Raw genomic sequence first — 24,378 nt, 5'->3', positions numbered from 1 at the left:
TATTTTCCAATAATGTGATCAGGCAACAAATGATGGAGTAAGTTATTACAGGAGTGTGTGATTAAGCCTGATCAGGATTATGAGATTCAGTTGTGTGTATGAGCGGCAGCTGTAGCTTGCAGAAGGCCCCCCCACGCCCTCTCCCAACTGGTCAGATTTTTAGGATATCCATGCTTCAGCACAGGTGGATCAATCTTCGACTGAGCCACCTGTGCTAAAGCAGGGATAACATTAAAACCTGACCTGTAAAGGAGAGGTGGAGGTGCTGGGGAGTTGAGAACCCCTGACCTAAAACTATTTTGCCAGATTGGCTCATGTTCCATGTCTAGGTAACATCTGATAACATCAAGAAGAGGGAGAGTCTCTGGAAATGTTGTTTCAAATATTCACAGCACGGCATATAATACAAGTTTCTGCTGCATAGAAATAGTATGTATAAGTTCAATGTGCATTGTATTATCACTTTGTGATAAGAATGCTTCTATCCAAGTTAACAAAGTCCCAGAACACACGACACACATGCACCATCCTAACAATAACATAAGCGTTCCAATAATGTAACAGACTACCTTGTCTATTCTTTTCTCCATGAAGTCCAGTATAACTTGAATGGCCTCCATGCCCATGTCACTGGTCTTTGATGATCCTTGTTTACCTGAAGGGCCAACCAGAACATCCAGACAGGAAACCGGAACATTGCTTAAGAGGTTGACTGTATTGCTGTGGAAATAACATGGTATAAAAAAAAATAATTAAACTTGTTAAGTCAACATTTAAAGTCAACATTCACGCAAAATGTAAAGTTCACATAAGATAAATATATGAACCGGACTACAAAATGCCTGAACAAACACATTGCACTAGCAGGAGCAACATTTCCATATAAACCACAAGCTTGAGCTACCTTATTTAACAAATACGTTTATTGCATGTTGGTTTTTTGCACGGATTCGCTTATTGATGCCATAGTCAAAATCCTTATATTAAATCCTAAAACATCTTTAGGGGCTGTTCATATTCATATTCTCAGCCTTCAAACTGAGCGATCATATGGAAACACAACTGCTTATGTGCCAAAAGAACCAAACTTGTCTGTACACAGGAGAAGGAGCGGCTCTGTGCGTCAAGACACTGAGTCTGTAAACAAACAATGAAACAGAGTTTGAATCAGGGAACCTGGTTCAAATCCGGTGTCAGCTCCTTGTGGCCTTGGGCAAGTTTTTATCTCCCTGTGCCTCAGGCACCAAAAACAGATTGTAAGCTCACCTGGGCAGGGACTGTGTGCTGCATACCGCGCACTATACTGTCATTGTAAAGTGCTTTCAATCCCCATAACAATTATTATTAACATTATTATTATTTAAAGTTATCACTGCTGCCAGGGGGTCAGACTGCAGGAGAAGTAGGGCTATTCATCTTGAGGTACAGGTCAGACAATTAGTGGGGGAAGGAAGGCTGGAAAAGAACAGAAGTCCACAAATGGAGCAAAACAGACAAAGACATGGAGAAAAAAAGAGAAGAAAGATATTCTGATACACCAACACCCACTTCATTTTTGTTTTAATTTAAAATGTATAAGCGACCCAATTGAAAATGAAATCGTTTGGGCGGCAGAACCCAGAGGCTCATATTGAATTTTACAAGTATACTTCAAAGAAGCTGTACTCCCAAATGTCTATTGGCAATTAAATGGAAATGTTAATTTCCCAGAATCCTTTGCTGCAGTGGATGCATTGTATGCTGAGAGATAATAGGGGAAAGCGGGGCTGCAGACCGTTCTGAGACGTGATGTGCTCACAAAGGATTTTTTTTATTCACTCTACGGTGGGTGGTTTCTCACTTTTTTACCCACCATAACTTATTTAATAACACACACAGTAAAGTGCAATAAACTTCTACCACTTCTATGGCCATTAGCCAGCTTGTCTTATCACTCACAAACTCATTAGTACTGTATATCCTCCCACCAGTCTCAGAAGGAATGCTGGAAATATTAGGGGGGGGGGAGACAAGAAGTTTTTCTACCCTTATTATAGGAGGACGAGCTTTTGCGATTTGTCACTTGCCATATTTTACTACTTGATCATCAAATTTTAAAATCAACTCGCACATTATATTTAGATCTGCAAGATATATCTACATTATAAATCAAGCTATAAACCTAATCCACAAATATTCAGTTAGAGAATGCCAATAAGTTATCTCACGGACTATTCAGGCTGTTTTCTTCAGGTTTTTTTCCTTACGCTACGTACTGAACAAAAACTGTTTTCAATGATGTTACAACAAATTAAAATTCCAATATAACCTTGTACTGCGGTATGAAGAAATCCTCACAGGAGAGGTAGGTGGAGCACAGCAATGGGGGAAAAAACAGGGAAGCGGCACACCAAAATTAAAATAAAATCCAATTTATTCCGTAGTGAGAGAGATATCCAGACAGGGGCCAAAAAAGCAGCACTCTGACGCGTTTCGGGCAAAGCCCTTTGTCTACTCTTTAACAAAGGGCTTTGCCCGAAACGCGTCAAAGTTCTGCTTTTTTGGCCTGTCTGGATGACTCTCTCTGTCACTACGGAAAAAATAGATGTCACTTTGCTTTTTACATCTGCAAACAACCAAAGATGATTTAAACTGATTGTGGTGACATTTCTTGTTAATGTAGCTTGCTACAATTGAGCCATTAAATAACCTTGAAACATATGAAAACCGAAATATCAACACACACAGAGCGTGGTCCAAAACTATACTATGTTCCCAGCCCTCGATGGTGCCTTTTAAAAAACCCAGCCCCTTCAACTAACAATATTGCATTTTCTGCATCACTGCGTCTGAGCAATTCTTTTCATAGTAAGAGGCCTGGCTTTCTGATCTTTGTCAGAGCTCTGACAGTTTTATTTGTGGAATACAAGTGTATGAAATTCTCTTGGTACCGGGAACTTGGGCTCTATGCAGAGTTCTTCACAATAGTATTTGCATTCCTACACCAGGGGGTAGAATAATGGTGTTACATTACTCCCCCCTCCCCCCCTCCTTTCCTTCCCAGAGGTCATTAATCACTTAGACGTGACATCCACCCCCTTAGCTCCCAGCCCCCTCCTGTTTTTAGCGAGGAACTTTCACATCTTCTATGCAGGGCTACTTCTGTGGGGGGACCAGGCGGGATTTTTTTTGCACAATTTATGTATATATAAAATCCTAATAACGCCAACAGTGTACAATGTACAACATTACAATGCAGGGAAAACACAGTACAAACAAGGGGGATAAGAGCAGCAGATAAATAACATAAGGGGAGACTGTGCCAAAGAGCTTACACTCCAAGTGGCATCAACAAGGAAGTCGTGTAGTGATTGGGAAATTAGGAATGAGGCTGGAATAGCGACTGCGTGGATACTGTACAGGTGTTTTCTACCCTTTCTTTTTACAGCTGAATTGTATTAGATGCAGCACCTTTTCCCAGACACACCGCTGGTCCTGATGCATCTTTCATGAACAGATTCCTTACTAAAAACAAGTTATTATTTCATAATGTACTGATAACTCATATAAGCTGAATGTGTCAGCATACAAGAACCATGCAAACTCCAATGACGCATTGTAGGCCAGTAGATGAACATCTAAGAAAAGAAAGAAAACTAAACTAACCCTTTAGTTACCAGAGATCTGTGGGCCCCTCCGACTGTAAAGGAGCCAATGGAAACAAGTTTACCAACTACACTTAAAATGTGGTGTGTGTTACAGAAATAAAAATCCTCTTCTCTCATTCTAAATATCAATTGTCACACTTATAAATAAATAAAATGTTTTACCAGGAAGGAATACATTGAGAGTTACCTCTCGTTTTCAATTATGTCCTGGGACCTACAACCTATTCTTGCATAAATATCTCTGCTTTAAAAAATAAACTATTATTATTACCTTTTATTTGTATGACCCCAAATATGCCACAACGCAGTACAATGGAGGGAAAACAATAATATTGTACAAATGATTATATTTGAATACCTAGATTATACTATATTGATTAGCAGTCTTATGAGAAGTCTTAAGAACAAAATCGGTGTTGCTTTAATTCAGTAACCACTTAACGTGTTAGGACTGCCAAGACAAACGGACAAGGAAGGAAGGCAGGAAGGAGGTCTCTGCCCCAAGGAGCTTACAATCTAGTAGGATGGGAATAATATACCAGTTCCACTGCAGTGCAGGTCACTAGGGTACCTAGCCCACACTTTTAGGAACCTGCCGGCGAACACAATTGCTTGGATATTACGAACACAAAAAAACAACATGCTCAGTTGTGTTTTTCGACATACCAGTAGGAAGTCACTGCGACTGTCCACATTAAATATAAGTAAAAGGTTAGTGAACACATATGACATAATAGCCCTTATCCAATATGGTAAGAAGGGGGTTTAATACACTGCCATCAATGCAGTAAATTCCATTCCAATGAACTGTGCATTGTTCCATTTCCCCCAGCAGGGGGCAAGGGAGATGGGAGGAGAGGAGCTCGCGTTACTGCTCCACACTCATCTGGAAGACCTGGAATGATGAGGAAATCCCATGACAATCTTCAAGACGCGTCAAACTATGGAACTTACAGAGGGATCGCCCTGCTGTCTATCGCAGGAATCCTCCTTATCTGTCTCCTTCCACATAAACCGCTCTACATGGCCTTTTTTTGCCCTCACCTTCAACTCTGTCAATTGAGAAGCGTTGTGAAAGATCCTTTGAAGCACAGACGCCCACCAACATTTATCACTTTGGTGCTCCATGACGATGGATGACGGATCCATCACAGACCACTTTGAGGCTAAGCCAAGAGTGGAGCAAGTTACATTTAATTACAGAAGAGGCAGAGAATACAACTGCAATAATGCAGATGGCCCTAAAAAGCTATATATACATACATATGCTTCCAACCTATGACCTGAAAGCCAGATAAAAACTTCCCATATTGTCAAGATTAGATGTGTTCTAATCTGGACCACAGTGCAGTCTGTACTTCTACATTAAGCACTCACAGGCAGCTGTTGGCCCATTTCGATTTCTGAGAAATATTGATACAAAATTAATTTTTGTTTCATTGCCCCAACACGGTTTTTTGTTGTTCCTTCTGATGATGCTACATCTGACAACGGGCAAGCCATCAGTCAGAGAGCTAAACTACCAAATGGATGGTAAGCAACTTAACCTCAGATGACTCCAGCCAAGAACCAAGACCACCCGAACTCCATCACAGAGCCGGAGTACGCCGACAATTCTGTAGTGTTTGCTCCCTCTGAAGTAGATCTTCAGGCAGTTGTCTGTCTTTACTGAGGAATCAGAAAATAGGACTGACTTTTAGAACTCAGAAGACCAAGATCCATCATCAACAAGCTCTCAATGAGTCCCCCAGTCCAAGCTATTTTGATTCACTGTGACACTAGCAGAATAGCAAATATTTGCCATACATCAGTAGTCATCTGGGGAGGGGAGGAGGGCAGAATTGCTGCTTTAAGATGACATATGTAGGCCCCACATTTGTTTTTGGCCCTTGGAGGTTGACATCTCTACATTACAGTATATCAGTGGTTTTCATATCACGTTTTACGAATTATCAATTGATTAAAACAGGAGTGATTGTAATTAGGTTACAAACCAATGGCAGTGACTAATATTTCAATATCAGATTTCAATGAAAAGATGTACTGTACTTGGTAAACACAAATACATTGATTATATGTTATACGTAGAAGACAGATCTGATCAGTCCAAGGCTAAGGCCAGGGCCATGGTACAGCAGCCTGCCTTAAGGCAGAGTTCCCGTCAATGCGGCCTGCGGGCACGTCAATGCGGCCTGCGGGCACGTCCACGCGGAAGCAGGAATGGGGCGCTCACGTTACGTGAGAAATCAGTAAAATTGATTTCTCAGCGCGACAGACAGGTCACGTGAGCGGTTCGCCCAATGAGGGCGAACCAGCTCTGTGACATGACTAGGAACGCCCCCAGGAACGCCCCCCCCATGGCCAGGGAAAGCACCCGCTTTCCCTCAGCCTCCACGTGCCTTCCCACGGGAGAAGGCACCATGGCCCCAGCCTTACAAACAACAGGTGTTACATTAACTCATTAGCCAATTAATTATGATTTATGACTGGAAGATACACGATTCATAGTCACCAAGGACTTAGATGTAATAAATGGTGCCAAGTAATAAATCACTATAAACCATTCAAATGAATGGGCCCTAGGTAGTCTTACAGCTTAACGCTGCTTAGTGAATATGGCCAGGTCTATTCACATGACCGGCATATTTGTATATATTACACAATGATCATATTTAGGATTTTAAGAAGTTTTTTTTTAAATAACCTACTAAATGTGAGTAAAGATATTCATTTGACAGCAAATTAATTCAAATATTTCAAGTAAATGGGAGAATAAAAAAAAAAAACAGGTCTCCAGCTATTGTGTCAGCGTGTGTTAAATGTTTATGAATTATCATGAATTTTACATTTTTAGTTTAATCCTTCTAAGATTGTGGAATATTTTGGCTCCTCATCAATGAATGATGATCATATTAAAGCAGTAATCCTGCCTAACTAGTCCCCCTTTTTTATTACAACATGGGAATCATGGTGTCCTCTAGAGCTGTACCACACTATTTTTGCTCCGGAGACCCCCAGTTATAGAGATACTTACCGGTGAAGATAACTGTGTTACTTCCTGGTTTCTTGAGGGCATTTAAATGGCCGTCCAATAGGAAGCCACAAATAATGACAATACATCTCCCTATTAGCCCGAAATGTAGTGGTCCTTTTGTTTCACTGGAGTGATATTTAAAACCAGGAACATGGGTAAGTATCTAAAATATCATAATTCAGCTCAGGAGAACCTCTCGGTTTCCATGTTGGTAAAAAAAAAAAAAAGAAAAAAGGGAAGTGTAAACAAAACAAAAAACACACAGGAGCAGCCCAGTTTGAAGAGAAAATGACGTGTTTTTAACCCCTCGTATGCCAAGCAAGATTTGAACACTGCTCCTTAGCAGGTTTCTCTCCATGGACATGTGACTGTGATAAGCCAGTACCAAAACTGGTGAAGGAGGAGGGTGAGCTTTAAGACTGGGGCGTCCATGACAGTGGGGAGATCTGCACGGAGCTGAGACAGTGACGCTTGAATCAGAGTCTGCTGTGAGACAGGGCCTGCACGTGTCCCATGTGGAGACAGGAGGGCTGATCATACGGAGTGTCCAGCTGTGGAGTGCCGGAGATCGAGAGAGAGAGAGACTGCCGACGGAGGGGGATCACCCGATGGGTCATAGGAATAGTGGTACCACACTACAAACTTTGCTTAGCACGGGCCTGCAACATACAGTGACAATGCACAAGCTCCAATGGGGTACCGGTACTACAAATATAGACCTGACCAGCCGGGATTGGAAGGCCTATACACGTGCAGCGTTTAGATGAACAGTAATGATGGAAGTTGTATTGTGCCTTGTATATAGTGATCCCATTCCTAAGGATTACGTGGTTACTGTTTACTATATCTACATATCCTATACATAAACCTGTTATATACATACAAGTGTTATGTCACCTTACTGGCTCCACACACGTGTAGCAGCTAACATAAGTTAAAAAAAAACTTAGGCCGCCGCCTCAGCATTAACGTATAGCCTGAGGTATAGTAAAAAAAGACATGCGTTACATGTTTATAGTAAGTTTATAACACTGACAGGCACGTGTGTGTGTGTGTGTGTGTGTGTGTGTGTGTGTGTGTGTGTGTGTGTGTGTGTGTGTGTGTGTGTGTGTGTGTGTGTGTGTGTGTGTGTGTGTGGTGTTAAACTACAGTATCTATTAACCCATTGTTTGTATTGTCACTGCCTTTTTAAAGAGCAGATTTCATGAATAAAAATAAAAAACCAATAACAGTGCAGTAACAGTTGCATTACATGCGTCTGTATCCCACAAATATACTAACCTGTGAAGCTCTTCTGTTTTGTCTTCAGCTGGACCGCGGGTCAATAAAATGTGGCGAAGTATGGCAGTCAAGTAACGAAACTGATGCGCATCACTCTATTTAAACACAAATTGTGAAGGGGGAAACTTACATTTTGAATCATGGAGAGAGAGAGAGGTGGAGGTTACATTAATTGCAGAAGAGGCAGAGTACAACTGCAATTATACCGATGGCCCTACAGAGCCATATAAAACATACATATGTTGCCAACCTATGGCATGGAAGCCAGATAAAACATCCCATATTTTCAAGACTATTAGATCTGTTCCACTCTGGGCCGCAGTGCACAGTATGTACTACTACATGAAACATGAAGCACTCCAAGACAGCTGTTCAATGTCTGAAAAATATTGATACACAATTATTATTTTTTTAGCGGCTCTTAAACGTGGCTTCTCTGAAATCATTGCAGCATGCCTTAATACTGCATATTCATTAAAGGTCCGTACCTAGCCACTAAAAAATAAGTATGCACTGAATATTTGTATGATACATAGCAATATAGACATTGAATTTGACGGCAGAAAATAACCGTTCTCCTATCTGCTGTAAAACCTCAGACCCCATCTGATCTTTGGTGTTCTTTCATGCCTAGGATTTAGAGATGAGCATTTTATTCCCGTACTCCACCACCTCTTTTCGGAAACTATTCCACGCCTCTTCCCATGAAGAAGTACTTCCTCACATTTCCCCTAAGCCTGCCACCCACCAGAGCATGAACTCTCATTCTAGCACTTCTCTCCCTCTGAAATGTGCTTCCCTCCTGCACTGTGCTTAAACGCTATACACTGTAAAGTTTCTATCACATCCCCTCTTCTCACGTCTCTCCTCCAAGCTGTACACGTTGAGGTCCTCTAGTCTTTCCTAATAAAAAGGTTTAGGCTGTAGCCAGAGGTTCTCAATTCCAGTCCTCGAGGACCACTAACAGTCCAGGTGTTAAAGATACCCCTGCTTGAGCACAGGTGGTTCAGTGAAAATGATTGGGACAGGGGTGCCCAATTCGCTACATCCAATTGACAAAATATATATAGTAATAAGTATAAAGTTTAAAAATAATAATAATAACTTGGTTATTTAGTTAAACCTTTGGCCAAAGCGTCTTAAGCCTGCATACCAAACGTTCAAGGTATAACCAAATTAATGCAGGTCCTACTCTACACTGTGAACCCTTCCCTTTACCTGTTTATGAGGGGAAAGACCCATAGTAGGTCCTGTTCTTGCAGCAAAGTGAAAAGACCTCCCAAGTCAATAAGGTGGTGAGTGAGCTCTGGGGGAGGTGCCACCTACCTCCATACAACTGTTACCAGTCAGAAATTGATTAACAAAATTGTGTGTTAATCAAAATGATTGGGACGCCTGTGCTAATGAGAGGACATCCTTAAAACCTGGACTGTTAGCTGTCCTGGAGGATTGGCTCTGGGAACCTCCAAGTAGACATGTACTATTTCAGCGGCCCTTCTTTGCACAAGCTCTAATTTATATACATATCCTTCTAGGGACAGGGTATCAAGAACGTAACACCGTACTCTAGGGGCGGTTTCACCAATGGTCGATTAAAGTATACCTGATGTTGTTGCAATGTAGGCTTTAGAATCAAGAACTTACAATTTGAACTAAAATCGTAGCTTGCAAAACAAATGTTACCCGTCAAGAAGCGGTTGAATGGCTGAGCGCATTCACTTTACCACAATGCCAACAAATGTTGTTCATTACGATGGCACATTGGAGGATCAGCAATACCCACTTTACGGTAAAATAGTGGAAATAAATTCTACGATTTGGAACAGATCACTCTTCTTCTTCAGCTATACCCGGCTGCCACTTCGAACAGAATGTATTTGTCACTTTGCTGATTTGGAGTGTTGACTGTGTTCACTATTATCCTTCAGACTGGTTCAAAATCTTCTCTACATAGGGACACAAACTCTATTGCAGGGCTGGCCAACTCCAGTCCTCAAGAGCCACTAACAGATCAGATTTTCAGGCTATCCCTGCGTCAGCACAGGTGGTTAAGTCTTCAACTGAGCCACTTGTGCTGAAGCAGGGATATCCTGAAAAGCTGACCAATTGGTGGCCTTTGAGGACTGGAGTTGGCCAGCCCTGCTTTATACTCATGCCAGTAAAACCAGTAAGGAGAAACCCCTTAATAAAACCAGACACACACACACACACACACTAACAGTGTCTCCCATCCCTCTTCTAAAAACAGGTGTTACAAAAGCTGCATTTAAAAGTTTCTAAAATGAGCGTACCTCACAAAACTAAAGTCCTTTGTATGCAGGCAAGGGGTGAAGATTTGAACGTACCACTGAAAATTAGTGAAGGTAAGATTGGTTGTTAGTAATCTCTCATGAGGGTACCCGATTTGAACACCTACATAATTCACTGCTGTTTGTGCCATGTATAAGAAACATTCCAACAATATGCCCACTAAAACAAGCATGAACACACTCAAACAGATGGAGAATACACTATCAACATATTCTATATGTTGGATATGAAATCTTATATGCATACATTTCTTAAAGCCCCCAAACACCTTAGACAAGCTTCTAGATATGGCATTCGTTTTAGAAATAATGGCAGGTATTCAAAGTCATGTGAAAGATCAAAGCAAGAGTAGCTACAGTATTAGGTGATCTGATGCTATGTGGAGGAAAATTATCTTATTAGGGTACCAGTTAAAAAATAAGTATCGGGCATGACGGCTGGCACAATGTGCCGGGGGGGCTGCAGCCCCCCTGGAGTTATACATTTTTACATTATAGAAATGTATGTATGTTACGGATTTCATTTGTACAGCACTTCTACTCACAAAATAGTACCTGCCCTCCTGGGGGGGGGGGGGGGGTATTCTTCGTGCTGGAGGGCTATGGATAGTTAGAATGAAGTCGTGGCACCAATTATTGTTTGCAATAATTCTAATTTTTGAATGTTTTAACTAACTGAATGCTGAACAAGCGGTAGTGGAAAAGATATATTCTTATCAGATCGGTTATTTTACAAAGCTGCACACAGTGCTAAATAAATAGGCTAGTTGCACTGAATTAAGTTTTATGAGCTAGCACCTGTTATTTTCTTTGAGGCGTAGTGCAGTTATTATACAGGATTGTGGCAGTTTTGTTTGCATTATATACACTAATTTTTTCCCCCATAATATTTTGCAGGAAATTATATATTGTATTATTATTATTATTATTTAGTGAGCAACACAGAAAGGCCTTTATTCCATATTCTGTGATGCTGCTTTCCAGTGGTCTAAGTGATAACTGTTCTGTACAGGACTTAAACAATGCTACATTTAATGAACATTATTGAAAAGCTATTTGGACCATAGTTTAAAAAGATAAATACAATATTTATGTATAAAAAAAAAAAAAAAACACAACAGAAAGGGAGAGGCGCTTCCTAAAATAGGAGAACAATTTGTGGATCTAGAAGTAAGAATAAAAGTAGTGGAACCTAGGGCTGTATCAAATCATCACACGTTGACTCGGGCGGACAGAAGGTTTTAGTCCCATTCATATCAATGGAGCACTTCTCGGCAGTCTAATGTAACTTCTGTCGCCCATAATGCACTGCGGAATATGTTGGCTTTCTATTAATAATAATAATATGCAGCGGAACATATGACTTGATGGGTCTAAAATTTAATGTGTTGGTGAAGGGCCTCTATTTGGCATATATTGCAAGTTAAACTAATTAATAAACCAATGGCAGGTCCAAGTCATGGCGATTTATCTTTCTACAAGTTGAATTGTTCGTTCTTTCAAAACAGATTTCTAGAGATTTAGTACTTTACAAGTACACTGTAAATTTAAATATCATTTCCCTTGGCCACAGATTAATTGCTAATTTAGCAGAGGTCATTGGATATACTGTAGGACAGCGTTTCCCAAACTTTTTTTTCCCGTGACCCGGTTATTTTTGAACTTCTCCTTCGTGACCCACTAAAATTTTTATCGCCTATAGGTAAAATAAAACAGTTATGAATGTCCATACAGATTTCATATATTCTCCCAATCCCCTCTATTCTCCCCCCCCCCCATTCTCTATCTGACCTGCACAGACGCACACAGTCACTGACCTACAGACACTCACACAGACAGACCAACACACATTGACCACGCACAGACACCCACACAGACACAGACACTGATGCACACACACACACAGCCACTGACTCACATGCAGCCACACAGACACTATTACACACACACACACACTGAGACACTGCTACACACACACACTGATACATAGACACTGATACACACACACAGACACTGGTACACACACACATACTGATACACACACACAAACACACACACACACACCTTCCCCTATACACACACAGACATACACAGTGAATTACAGGCAGCGACGGATGTGAGTGACTGGAGGGGGGGGTGGGTGGGGGAGAAAGGAAAGGACGGTGATCCAAGCAGGCGGCTCCACCACCTCCCCCTGCCCGCCAGCGACCGCGTAGCCACCATTGCCCGCCCCCGCGCCCATCTCCCACACCAAGGGGACAGAGGGGAAGGGAGCGCCAGGACAGGAGGCACAGGTACAACAACACCACCACACACCCCCCCCCCCTACCACCTCCTACCTCCTATCCAGGGCCGCCAACAGAAATCATGGGGCCCGGGACAAATAAAAGGAGCAGGCCACCCCCCCCCCCGAACCCATAGCGCACCTACCACGAAAAAATATATTTTAGCGCGCAACTTTTACTTAACTGTTTTCTTTTTGAGATATAAAAATAAACAGGTTGCATTGTAATGTTTTTTCTGTATTTTCAACAAAAGACATGTGACTGCCTGCCTTGAGTGGGTGGGTGAATGACAGTGACTGGGTGGGTGAATGACAGTAGAATGACAGGTGGGTGAATGCCGGTGGGTGGGTGAATGACAGTTTGAATGATGGTGGGTGGGTGAATGATGGTGGGTGGGAGACAGTAACTGGGTGACAGTGTGGGTGGGAGACAGTGACATAGACAGTGACTGGGACAGTGACCATAGACAGTGACTGGGTGGATGGGTAGGAGACAGTGACTGGGTGGGAGAGAGTGACCTTAGACAGTGACTGGGTGGGTGGGAGACGGTGGGTGGGTGGTAGACGGTGGGTGGGAGACGGTGACTGGGTGACAGTGACTGGGTGGGACAGTGATTGGGTGGGTGGGAGACGGTGACTGGGTGGGTGGGAGATGTTGACTTGGTGGGTGGATGGGAGACGGTGACTGGGTGGGTGGGTGGTAGACTGTGACTTAGACAGTGACTGGGTTAGGAGACGGTGACATTTGGAGACGGTGACTTGGGAGATGGTGACTGGGTTGGTGGGTGACAGAGATTGGGGGGGGTGACAGTGACTGGGGGGGTGCCAGTGACTGGGGGGGTGGGTGCCAGTGACTGGGGGGGTGGGTGCCAGTGACTGGGGGGGTGGGTGCCAGTGACTGAGTGGGTAGGTGGGCGACAGTGACTGGGTGGGCGACAGTGACTGGTTGGGTGGGAGACAGTGACTGGGTGGGTTGGAGACAGTGACTGGGTGGGAGACAGTGACTGGGTGGGGTGACTTACCTTGCTGCCGGACGCTTTCCCCTGCTGCCCCCGATATCCCCGCGGCAGCTGCCCGGGACGGGAGGTGGGCTTGGGGGCGCGGGAGGTGGGCTCGGCAGGGGGGGGACATGAGAGGTAAGCTCGGGAGGAGCGCGGAAAGCTGGCCGCGCGGGAAGCGGGCCGCAGTAGGAGCTAGTACTTCCCCCCCCCCGTCCCACGTAATGTGCGGGCCGCAGAGGAGCTGCCATAATCGCCGTCATTTTTTTAAACTTGAGCGGGGGGGGTGGGGGGAAACGCTGCTGTAGGGAATATGTGCCAAGGTAATGTATAATCTTAATGACTTCCCACAGACAAATGAAGATGCTCACATACACTGATTTCGATTTGCATTACACCTGTACACAACACTGGCGCAGAGTCAGCTAATCAGAGTGGAAGAGGTAGGCGGCTAATAGTGATCAGTGCTTCTATTCTGCAGGCCATGAGTTCAAGGCCACATGTTGCAGACATTTAGCAAGGCTAGGGCAATTGACTGAGCCACCTGAGCTGAAGCAGGGATATCCTTAAAACATGGCTTGTTGGTGGCCCTTGAGGACTGAAGTTGGCCACCCCTGATCTAAGGTGTCCAAGATAAAGTTTTGTCCATTTTCCATAAAATGATTTACACAAAGAAAAAAACTGAAAATATTTAGTTAACTACTGTACCTTGTTATATTTTCTTAAATTCACTTAAAGGGACCACAGACTTACTCCCCCCCTTGTAATAAATAGACTCCTAGAACAAACATGGAAGCCTTACCTCGCTGTGAACATTCCAGCTGTCCAGCGTCACGTTAAAAAGAGCTTTTAGCGCTTCTATTGCACAGTCCGTCTCTTGCAGAGACAGCAGAGGGACATTCTGCTCTGTAACCGTTTGGTATTTCTCTGCCCATTGTATGTCAAGGATATTCTCAAGGGTCTGCGTCAGCAGAGGTAACCCTTGCAACTCGTGCTTTAGCTGGGACCGGATATCTGTGTGCAGAAGCGTTAGGAGGAAAAGGAGACGCAGGTCGAAGCACCTAATGTCATTTACCATCCGTTGGTCCTTGCATTTCTGTAAAAGGCTGCAAAGCATCGCAGCGAGATTCAGTTCCAGGCTGAGCTTCTGTGCAACTGGACTATTGAAAACGATATTACACAGACACTTTAATGCTTCCACGACAACAGGAAAACCTGTCACCTCCCCTAAGCCTTTCAGTGTTGGTTCCAGCTTTGCCATTTTCATTAAGATTTGCAGGTTTGCCTTTGTCGTCACTGGAACTAAAACCTTCTTATCTCTCGAGAGAATGCGAAGAGCTTCCAGGCAAAGAATGTTACAGGAGGTCTGGGTACTTTCATCGAGAACTTGGAACAAAGCTTCACATAGTTTCTGCAAACAATAATAAATAAAAACACTCAAAATATGACCTACTTATACATTTATAATAATATTTCTACATATACGCCAGTGTAGATTGAAATAAATGTATATTTAAAAAATAAATAAATTTAAAAACACATACACGTTATACGAATATATATCTACTCCGTATACAAGTTGTGAAGGGGATGGTTATTATTTTTCCCCAGCGAGAAGCCAATATTTTATTTTGGCAGTTTAACTTAGAGGGTCAATAAAAAAATAAATGACGAAAAACAGTGTAATTGGCTTGCACAGAAAGATTAAAATCCCGCTTGTGTAACAGCCTTACTTTTTCTATCTTATGAAAAATGTAATATGCACCACTTCGTGTCAGGAACACTGGATTTAAGCACATCGGCTACTGTTTATCTGTTTCCCAAATGATGGCCCCATAATTACTTTGTAAACAAAAAGGAACAAAGCTAAGCTAACAAGCTGGATGAGCAAGTCATTTCTTTTAGTTATAAGATCATTTGCCAAACGTCATAAAAACTTTTCAAACCATTTGATAAAATAGGGGAAAAAAACAGTGGCAAGTACTTTATTAAAACCCCGGGGGTAAACAATAAGGAAATTATAACAAAGGTACACGACATACAATGAATATCAACAAATACTGGAATATCCTAAAACAAAGAACAGAGGGGAGGTGGAGGGACAGGAAATACCGCTGCTGGTATAAGTGGGATGACAAAAGGGTCCGGACCAGATCTACCTCACTTTAAAAGACAAGAGGGACACCCGCGCTCTCCAACACAGCCTCTGCAGGGACACAGGTCCACAGGGGCAGCTTCACGTAACCTCTACACGTTTTGCACGTAGACGAAGCACTACGTGCAAAACGCGTAGGGGTTACGTGAAGCTGCCCCTGTGGACCTGTGTCCCTGCAGAGGCTGTGTTGGAGAGCGCGGGTGTCCCTGCTGCCTTTAAAGTGAGTAGATCGGGCCCGGACCCTTTTGTCATCCCACTTATACCAGCAGCGGTATTTCCTGTCCCTCCGCCTCCCCTCTGTTCTTTGTTTTAGGATATTCCAGTATTTGTTGATATTCATTGTATGTCGTGTACCTTTGTTATAATTTCCTTATTGTTTACCCCCGGGGTTTTAATAAAGTACTTGCCACTCAGTGCCCCTTTCTGCCTGCTTTTTGTTCCTGTGAGCTCCCTTACAGGAGCTCACGCTTTCAGGGGGTGTGGAGTCCCTTAGGCAGACGGCAGCAAGAGTGCTGACGTTTTGCAGTGATCATTCCTTTAAGTCAGCACCCGCGCGGAGTGACTCTTCTGTTTCCATTTGATACAATGTTGAACGCCAATCTGCTACATGTAACCTATTGAATTTCCCACTGGCCTTAGTTCTCTTTTATCCTAGGTTGGACTGACCTTTTCAAATCATGACCTGGTGCATAAGTCACAGCAAATTTCAACTATGTGCAAACATCTTTTAAACACAAACTAGTGAAAAAGTGTGGTTACACACGGTGGGTAGCCAGACTTACACACCTGATCTCACCCATGCCTCCCTGACATCTCTTCCCCCGCAAACTGTGTTAGACCTGGGACATAGTAAGTCCAAGCTCGCTGAGGCGGGCTGAGCCGCGCTGAGCAGATGCACTAACCCCCTGCATCTGTCATCAGCGCGGCTATAGTTTCCCCCTCCGCATGCGTGCTGATGCGTGCGGAGGCTCAGAAACTTTGCAGAGACAGGCAAGTTTCAAATTTGCCGCTCGGGGAAGCGATGTGAGCGGTCACGTGACTGCTCACATCCAATGGGAGTGAGGGACTAGCCCCGCCTCCTGCTCCTCCTCCTGACATGCCTCCGCTCCGCCCCCAGAGCGCGCTCACTGCGGCTCAGCGTGGCTGAACCTGCTATGTCCCAGGCCTTAGGCTGCGGCCCCAGTGCCTCTGCTACATGCACGCCCGCGAGGCTGGCGACGCATGCAGCTGAATTCCCTGGTCTGCAGGGAGCTGCAGGAGGAAAGACAGGGTGGAGCGTGACGGGGGAGCGGACATGACGTCACCCGGCAGGTTCGCCCTCATTGGCTGAACCGCCAGGGGGCGTGGCCTAGCGCTCCATCGCCATCTCCATTTTCAGGTGTTCCTGAAAAACTCCGCGTGCAGCGCGGCGGCCCCCCCTTGCAGCAGGCCTGGCCCCGTTGTGGGGCGGCTCTTGTCCCTGCAGCGTCTGCCACAGCGGGTGCTGCAGTAGCCAGCGGGGACCTTGCCTTAACCTTCTCGTTTAATACTGACTAACCTTAAAACTCGCCACACAAATCAAGCATCCCAATAGCCTGCACTCTTAGCTATTGTCCCACACTCAGTCACTCCTACCACCCATTGTGGCCAACCACAGCCATCTACAGCACTTATTCCCTCACCTGCTATCTCTGTAAATTTTCCATCAAATCTTTTAGATTGTAAGCTCTTCGGGGCAGGGATTTCCTTTCCTATTGTTTGATTTTGCGGCACTTATTGTATTATTATAATTCCCTGTACTGTATTCTTTGTGACGCGCTGAGTACACTTTTGGCGCTATATAAATAAAGACATACAATACAATAGTAACTGTTATGGTGCGAGTGGCAGTTTCTCTCAGTTCCTCTCCCACACTGATCATTCTCTTCCCTTCCCTGCATGCATTGCTATTGTGCTGGACTCTAGTAAGGAGGGGTGTTGGTGGCCACAGGAACACTCCTGCATTCAGCTGCAAATAAGATAATGCATCATCGCCCACTATCTATCTCCTGGTGGTCAACAGCAGAGACAGTCTGGTCATGCCAACTTTAATGCATTTAGACAACCAAAAAAGGGAGGCTCTGGGAAGACTAGGACACGGAGACTTTATCTCCAGATCAATATATTTCCTATTTCTGAATGAACTATATATGTACATTGACCATTACAAGGTTTTCTATATTTATTCGTCAACGTTGGTCAAAAAGGAGGTTTTATCTACCTTTATGACAGCGTTATTTCTAAAGACTAATATAAATGAAGAAATCAAGACTGGAAACTAATGCCCAATGTTTAGGTTCAAAGATAAAATAATATCACCTAAGGATCTTAGCTCCCAGCAGAAAGCATAGTACGCAGTAAAGAGCAACACTATTCATTTGCAGGTCATTACCCAGAATCCCTGACTGTAGTGGAAGCACTGTACGCCAAGAGATAATGGGGAAAGACAAGGTTGCAGACCTGCCTGGGACAAGCAAATGCACCACAAGTGGTACAGTATTTTTATTGACGGCACATAATACTATGTAATGCAGGCACAATTTTTGGGTGGGAGTGCAGTATAAGAACATCAGTCACATATACACATTACGATATCGTAAAACTATATAAGCCTGGAGGGGAGAGGGCGGATGCCGCCTCCTCACACCTTTTATAGTTACAGCCCTCATAGTCACAGTACATAGTTGAACATAACCAAGTAGTAATCCGGTTTCAGTATGCACATGATCAAATCGAATGCTCACCTTTCTCTTCTCCTCATCAGATGGATCAAATTTAAACATGGTACGGTTCTGTTAGGGGGGGAAAAAAAAGGTTGTACTATTATTAATATTTAATGGCGTCTTCAGATTACTTGCATGTAACAGAAGTAGTTTCCTGTGCTCTTCCTAATTCTTTAATTCACCCCCTGCCCTTGTGAATAGGCTGGCAAATATATTTTACACCTTTCTCCTGATTTGGTGTTATTGACTTGTGGTGTTGCAGATCACTGGGGTTTTCTAGTCTTTTCACAATCAATCAGCCAATGAAGAATGCATTGCATTTACAAGAAGAAAGCAGTTCTTCTGCAAGTCTGGGAGATATATTGAGCAAGTAGAAAAACCGCAGAAACTACCCACACGCATACGTCGACAGTTTTTCCGGAGCCGTTGGACCTGGACAGCTGAGAGAGGGGTGGGGTGTTAAGCTTACATAGCTGGGAAGGATGGATCCAGTCAGTGATCAAGCCATAGTGGAGTGGGGCTTGGGCCCCAGTAGCCGTAAGTTGGGCCTGAATGTATCAGCTGAACAAGTTCCAAGCAGTGAACCTGGAAAAAGCCTAGTTACTAGCAGCCGTGGTGCTCAAACCCAGGGGTGTGCGAGATTCGCTGTGGGGAGCGCGGGGTTTACAAAAGGCATTTAAATTACTGCTGGGGGGAGCTGCAAGGCCTCTGTAAACTACTCCTTACCTTGGTTCAGACGCTCCTGGTGACGCGTCGCCATGGCAACGCGGCATCAAATGACGGCGTGGTGTCATGTGACGTCGCAATGTGACGTCAGAACTCAAGGTAAGTAGGGGGGGCCACAAGGAGAGGGGAACAGCCAGCAGGAAGGGATGCAGGAAAAAAAGGATTGCGCTCCCCTGCTCTAACCCAACTATCAATGATAATGTAACCTTCATTTTGATAAAAGTAGACCCCTGTCACATACGGCACAACTGAGCACGTGACCTGCATACAGGACAAGGATACACAGCTCTCTAGCTGGCCCACTTTTCACCTTGCGCCAAAAGGACCCCCAAATGAACAATATCTTCCCTCAATCAATCCCAATATACCATCTGTCACGGAGAGCACACGACCACATATGCAAATAGAGGTTACACTCGCCTGTGTAAGGTACTTTCAAAGAGTTAATAATAAACTCCTTACTAGATTGCAGTCACCTCCCAAGTTATGTGCAAAAATATGTAATTAAGTATTTGCCAGGATCTGTGGGTGCGATCAATGCCTTAGGGCATTGTGATTGCGCCGCGCGCAGACGCCTCTGCGCGGTCTGCGGCAGCATGGACTGAGCCTGACAGGCGATCGCGCTTTTTCTGTATATAGGATTGAAGCAGGGGGATCTCCGGAGCTGAACACCATTATTTTTAGGTCAGGGATCCCCTGCTTCCCGAGGTACAGGCCCCAGTATCTCCTGCAAGTTTAAATATCCCAGTCACGTGACGCGGGACATTTAAAATTGCAGGGCATACCGGCACCCGATACGAAAGCCTGTACCTCAGGGAGCAGGGGGTCCCAGGACCTGAAATTAATGTGGATCAGCTCTGGAGACCACCTGCTGCAATCCTATGTACTAAAATAAAAACTGCGCAATCGCCTGTGCAGGGAGACGCAGAGAGGGGGGCCGCTTCCCTCCGCGCAGCTCTTCCAGACTGGTGCAGCCTGGTAGGATTAACACAGCAGGAATCCCATTCAGAGGCAGGGACCCCGATGTGTTAATCCTTATGGGAGTCAGCCTGCGCTTGGCCACGATCACGGCCACAGTTTACCCACTACAATCCCGTCCCAACTCTTGCGTTCTGCTCAAGGATGTCTTCTCTCTGCCCCTTTTGCATCTAAACCCCTCTTCCGTCTAAAACCACTCACTGCCCCACACCTCTGGAATGCCCTTTCCCTCAATATCCAACCTGCACCTTCTCTCTCCACCTTGAAGACCCACCTTAAAACACACGTCTTTAACGAAGCACTTGGGTGGCGCAGTGGCCGATACATCGACCTTAACCCCTTGCTGATGCACTTACCAGAACACCTTTCTACTTACTGTTTCTGTACATTCTTGCTACGCACCACTTAAGATTGTAAGCTCTTGGGAGCAGGGATTCCCCCATTCCTAATATATCTCAAGCACTTATTCCCATTATGTGTTATATGATTATGGCACGTGTGTTACTGCTGTGTACACAGCAGAGAGTCTGCATGCTTATCAGTTATCACACATGATAAAGTGAGAGAGATTCTCCGCCACACACACACACAAAGATACTGGAAACCTTCACGCATGCGCCATTTTGGATTTCCTGCAGGTCAACATGTTGATGAAAAGAACAACATTTCAGGGGACGTAGCCCCTTCATCAGGTAGCAGCGGATGGGTTATCGTCTGTACAATGGGCAGTTAAATACAGAACAGGAATACCATTTTATGACCATTTCCCCAATATATAGATATACAGTAGTCTGCATTTTACTTTTATGAATCATTCCTTTAAAAAAAGAAAAAAGGACACCACCATGAATCATTAAACTACTCAAATACTTTAAGACACACCGGTACATCTCGTTATTTGTGAAAGTTGATACTGGGAATCTTAACTTATTTACTTATTTATGAAGGGCTCCTCCCTGCAGTGTGCATTAGTTATTCTAAGCGCTAGCAACACAATATTGTGTTTCATGCTGCACTGCAACATTCTTTTCTCTTAGCTTCTCACAGCTTGTGCTGGGTTTGGAAATATCACTCCGTGCGTCACACTACGAACATCAAACATTACTAGTATGCAAATGAGCACATGAAGTGCGTCACTTTTTTGCTTCCTTGTCCCTCAAGACCTTCTTAAAGGTGAAGTCCTGCAGAAAACCAAATCGTGAGAGCAAAAAATGTTTAATAGATGTCTATAGGTGTATTCGATAACGGATGGGTCTTAAAGCAATCCAAACTCTTTGGCAAGGTCCCCGGTGGTGACGGCGGCATGCGCCGCACAAGAAATCGCTCACCTCAACAGTGGCAGGCTCCAGTGTCTTCTTGCGTGTTGGCTCACGCAGTGCGGTGGTGCGTCAGCCAGCAGGGGATACAACACGATTGTGTTCCCGTGCGGCAACGCGGTCACGTGCTGCAGTGGGAGCCAATACAAGGGCAGATAGCTCGGACCAGTGGGAGCGCAGCTACTGTTGACCAATGGCCGTGCTCCCCCACCTCATGGCCAAGCCTCTCGCACCTCCCATCGCTCCCTACAGGTAGCGTTTTTAAGCTGTGCACGCGCCACCAGGACGTCAGGTGCGCATGCAGCAGCCTCCACCAGGGACTTAGCCTTTCTTTTAACACAGGATTGAAGCATGGCGTCTCCAGAGCTGAACCCCATTCATTTCAGCTCCTGGGACCCCCTGTTGCCACAGGTACTTCCATAAGGGGTGCTGGTAGCAGCTCTTCTCAACTAGCAGGGATCATAGATAGGCCGCTGTTCAAAGCTCCCATGCCCTGCAGAGAAATAGGAAGCCGTGACGTCATCAGGTTCAGCTTCCTATTGGCCTGGGTGACGCATGAGTGGCTAGAATGGTTGTTGAAAACGGCAAGTGTAAATTCAACATTGCGATGAGCAACGCCATGGTTTCAAGGATTCATTTAGTCTGAATAAAATGCATATACGAAATAAAGAAAATACTGCAGGGTCATTAAAAGATAATCTTCAGATTTAAATCCTGTCCCGATTTTCTGGAAACTTTGAAAATAAAGACTGGACAACAATCTCATGATGACATGGAATTAGGTTAGTCAATAGCAGTGACATGTTGATGTCTTTTTTTAAAAATTTTTTTAATCAAATCCCAACAAATATTTTAAGTACTTTTTTTTCTTCTTAGTTTATAAATATGCTACACTGAAGAATGGGAGGGATTCCAATTTCTTTATCTATTTCTTATGTGATGCCACCCTGTGTTTAGCAAGACCTGCCACAGACAAAGTGACCCCTACTTCTACTGGTGCTGGGTCCCGGACAAAAAATCACAACATCTTATAAACATGCATTTTCATTTTCGGCACATCCACTTATAATGTTTTATGCTTGTATAGCGCTGATAGTGTACACAGCGCTCTACATAGCATTTTTTTTTACAGAAAGTCCCTGCCCCATTGAGCTTACAATTTATTTGTACTGGGGCATAAAATGACTTGCCCAAGGTCACAAGAAGCGGACACAGGGAATCGAACCAGGCTTCCCCTGCTTCAAACTCAGTGTCATTGTTTTTAGAGTCTATACTCCAAGAGCTGCTCATCCCTTCTGCTCCACGGGAGGTTTCTGTCCTCCCAGAGCTCGCCTTAGGACATGTACATTATGGTTTGACAGGTGTACCGCCCCTGTCAAACTTCCCACCTGCCACTGTCCTCAGAGCCACAAAACTTGTAGATAGAGATATGTATGCATCTCTCGGACACATAGAAATATGTAAATACATATAAATGACCACTGTGGAAGAGTACATGCACAAGCATATATTTCTGTATATTTACAGGAAAGAAAAAAAAAATCGGCTTCCATTTTGAAATATAATTTTCAGGGGGCAACACAAGAAAACCATGAAAGGTTAGTCCATAGAAGAAGTCTATACATATTTACTGACAGCTCATTTCATTGTCAAACAAGAATGACTGGATCACCTTGATTTCTATTAGATAACAATTACAAAATTGTCAATAAATCAAAATAAAAAAGTCAAACCTCGTACAACTAAAGCAGTGAGAAAAAGGTCTTATATATATATATATATATATATATATATATATATATATATATATATTTAACCATAGGGAACCATGTTAAAAATGGTTATTGAGGCAAAAAGTGACACTGTGTGCTCATTTGCATGTCATTTCCCAGAATCCCTTGCTGCAGTGGAAGTGCTGTATGCTGGGTGATAATGGGGAAAGGCGGGGTTGCAGACCTGCCTAAGACATGCAGATGAGCATACAGCTATATATATATATATATATATATATATATATATATATATATAATAATGAATGACAGCAATTCAGATAATTAGCCAGGTGTATGTATGTATATGTATATATTATATATATATATATATATTTTTTTTTTTTTTTTTTTTTTTTTTTATTTATATATATATATATATATATATATATATATATATATATATATATATATATATATATATATATATATATATATATATATATATATATATATATAAAATAATGAATGATAGCAATTCAGATAATTAGCCAGGGCCTAACGCAGAAAATAATAAGATGGGCACCCATCGACCCAAACAGAAATACACCAGCGAAAACGTTTAAATACAGTGTCAAATATGTACAATGATCCCATGACTTGTCCAGGTATTTCCCTGCTGCCAGTAATGGGAGAGGAGCACACAGGGCAATATCAGTGCTGTGCAGGGTAATGCATGGGGCAGCTGGCTGTGATGGGAGTTTACCTGTGTATTGTATTCTTTCAGGGCTGCTTCCACCTCCTCTGCTTGCCCCGGACCCACTTTCTCCAGCACCGTGTCCAGATCCATCTCTGTATGGAAGATGAATGCAACTTGAGGATGGAGTGGGATCACAAGCTGTCCTTTCACTTCCTGCCAAGAGCCTGCGGATCTGAGCATGCGCGCACAGGCACTGATCAACAGAGTATGTCCAACCATAGACACTGCTCTACCCAGCATGCTCTCAGATACGCACACCTACCGCGCATGCTCAGTTACAGTGGCCAAGCAGTATTCCTTTTTTTTTTCTTCTTCATCTAACAAGCTTTATTAACATGAATGCTAGGCTACAAAAGAGTGCCGTTTTGAGTCCCAAGGCTGTGTTGTATAGCAATGCGTTGCAAACCCATTTGGCAGCATAACAGTTAAACACATACCCG

At 43.7% G+C, this 24,378-nt stretch overlaps 1 protein-coding gene across 1 annotated transcript in view; it reads right to left on the bottom strand.

Annotated features, from left to right (window-relative positions):
* The window catches only part of RIC8B (RIC8 guanine nucleotide exchange factor B), a 40,699-nt gene extending 16,537 nt beyond the window's left edge, over positions 1-24,162 (bottom strand). The window contains exons 1-5 of the mRNA XM_075602235.1: positions 23,945-24,162; positions 18,471-18,518; positions 14,356-14,964; positions 7,963-8,057; positions 570-720 (exon numbers count right to left, since the gene is read on the bottom strand). Coding sequence (XP_075458350.1) covers positions 570-720; positions 7,963-8,057; positions 14,356-14,964; positions 18,471-18,518; positions 23,945-24,157 — 1,116 coding nt within the window. The 5' untranslated portion in view covers positions 24,158-24,162. The remainder of the gene's footprint in view (positions 1-569; positions 721-7,962; positions 8,058-14,355; positions 14,965-18,470; positions 18,519-23,944) is intronic.
* Between the last annotated feature and the right edge of the window lie 216 nt (positions 24,163-24,378).

The sequence above is a fragment of the Ascaphus truei genome, chromosome 5 (genome assembly GCF_040206685.1).
Source record: "Ascaphus truei isolate aAscTru1 chromosome 5, aAscTru1.hap1, whole genome shotgun sequence".
NCBI classification, from domain to species: Eukaryota; Metazoa; Chordata; class Amphibia; order Anura; family Ascaphidae; genus Ascaphus; species Ascaphus truei.
Note: the sequence above shows the minus strand (reverse complement) of the source record. Positions and strands in the feature narration are given on the sequence as shown.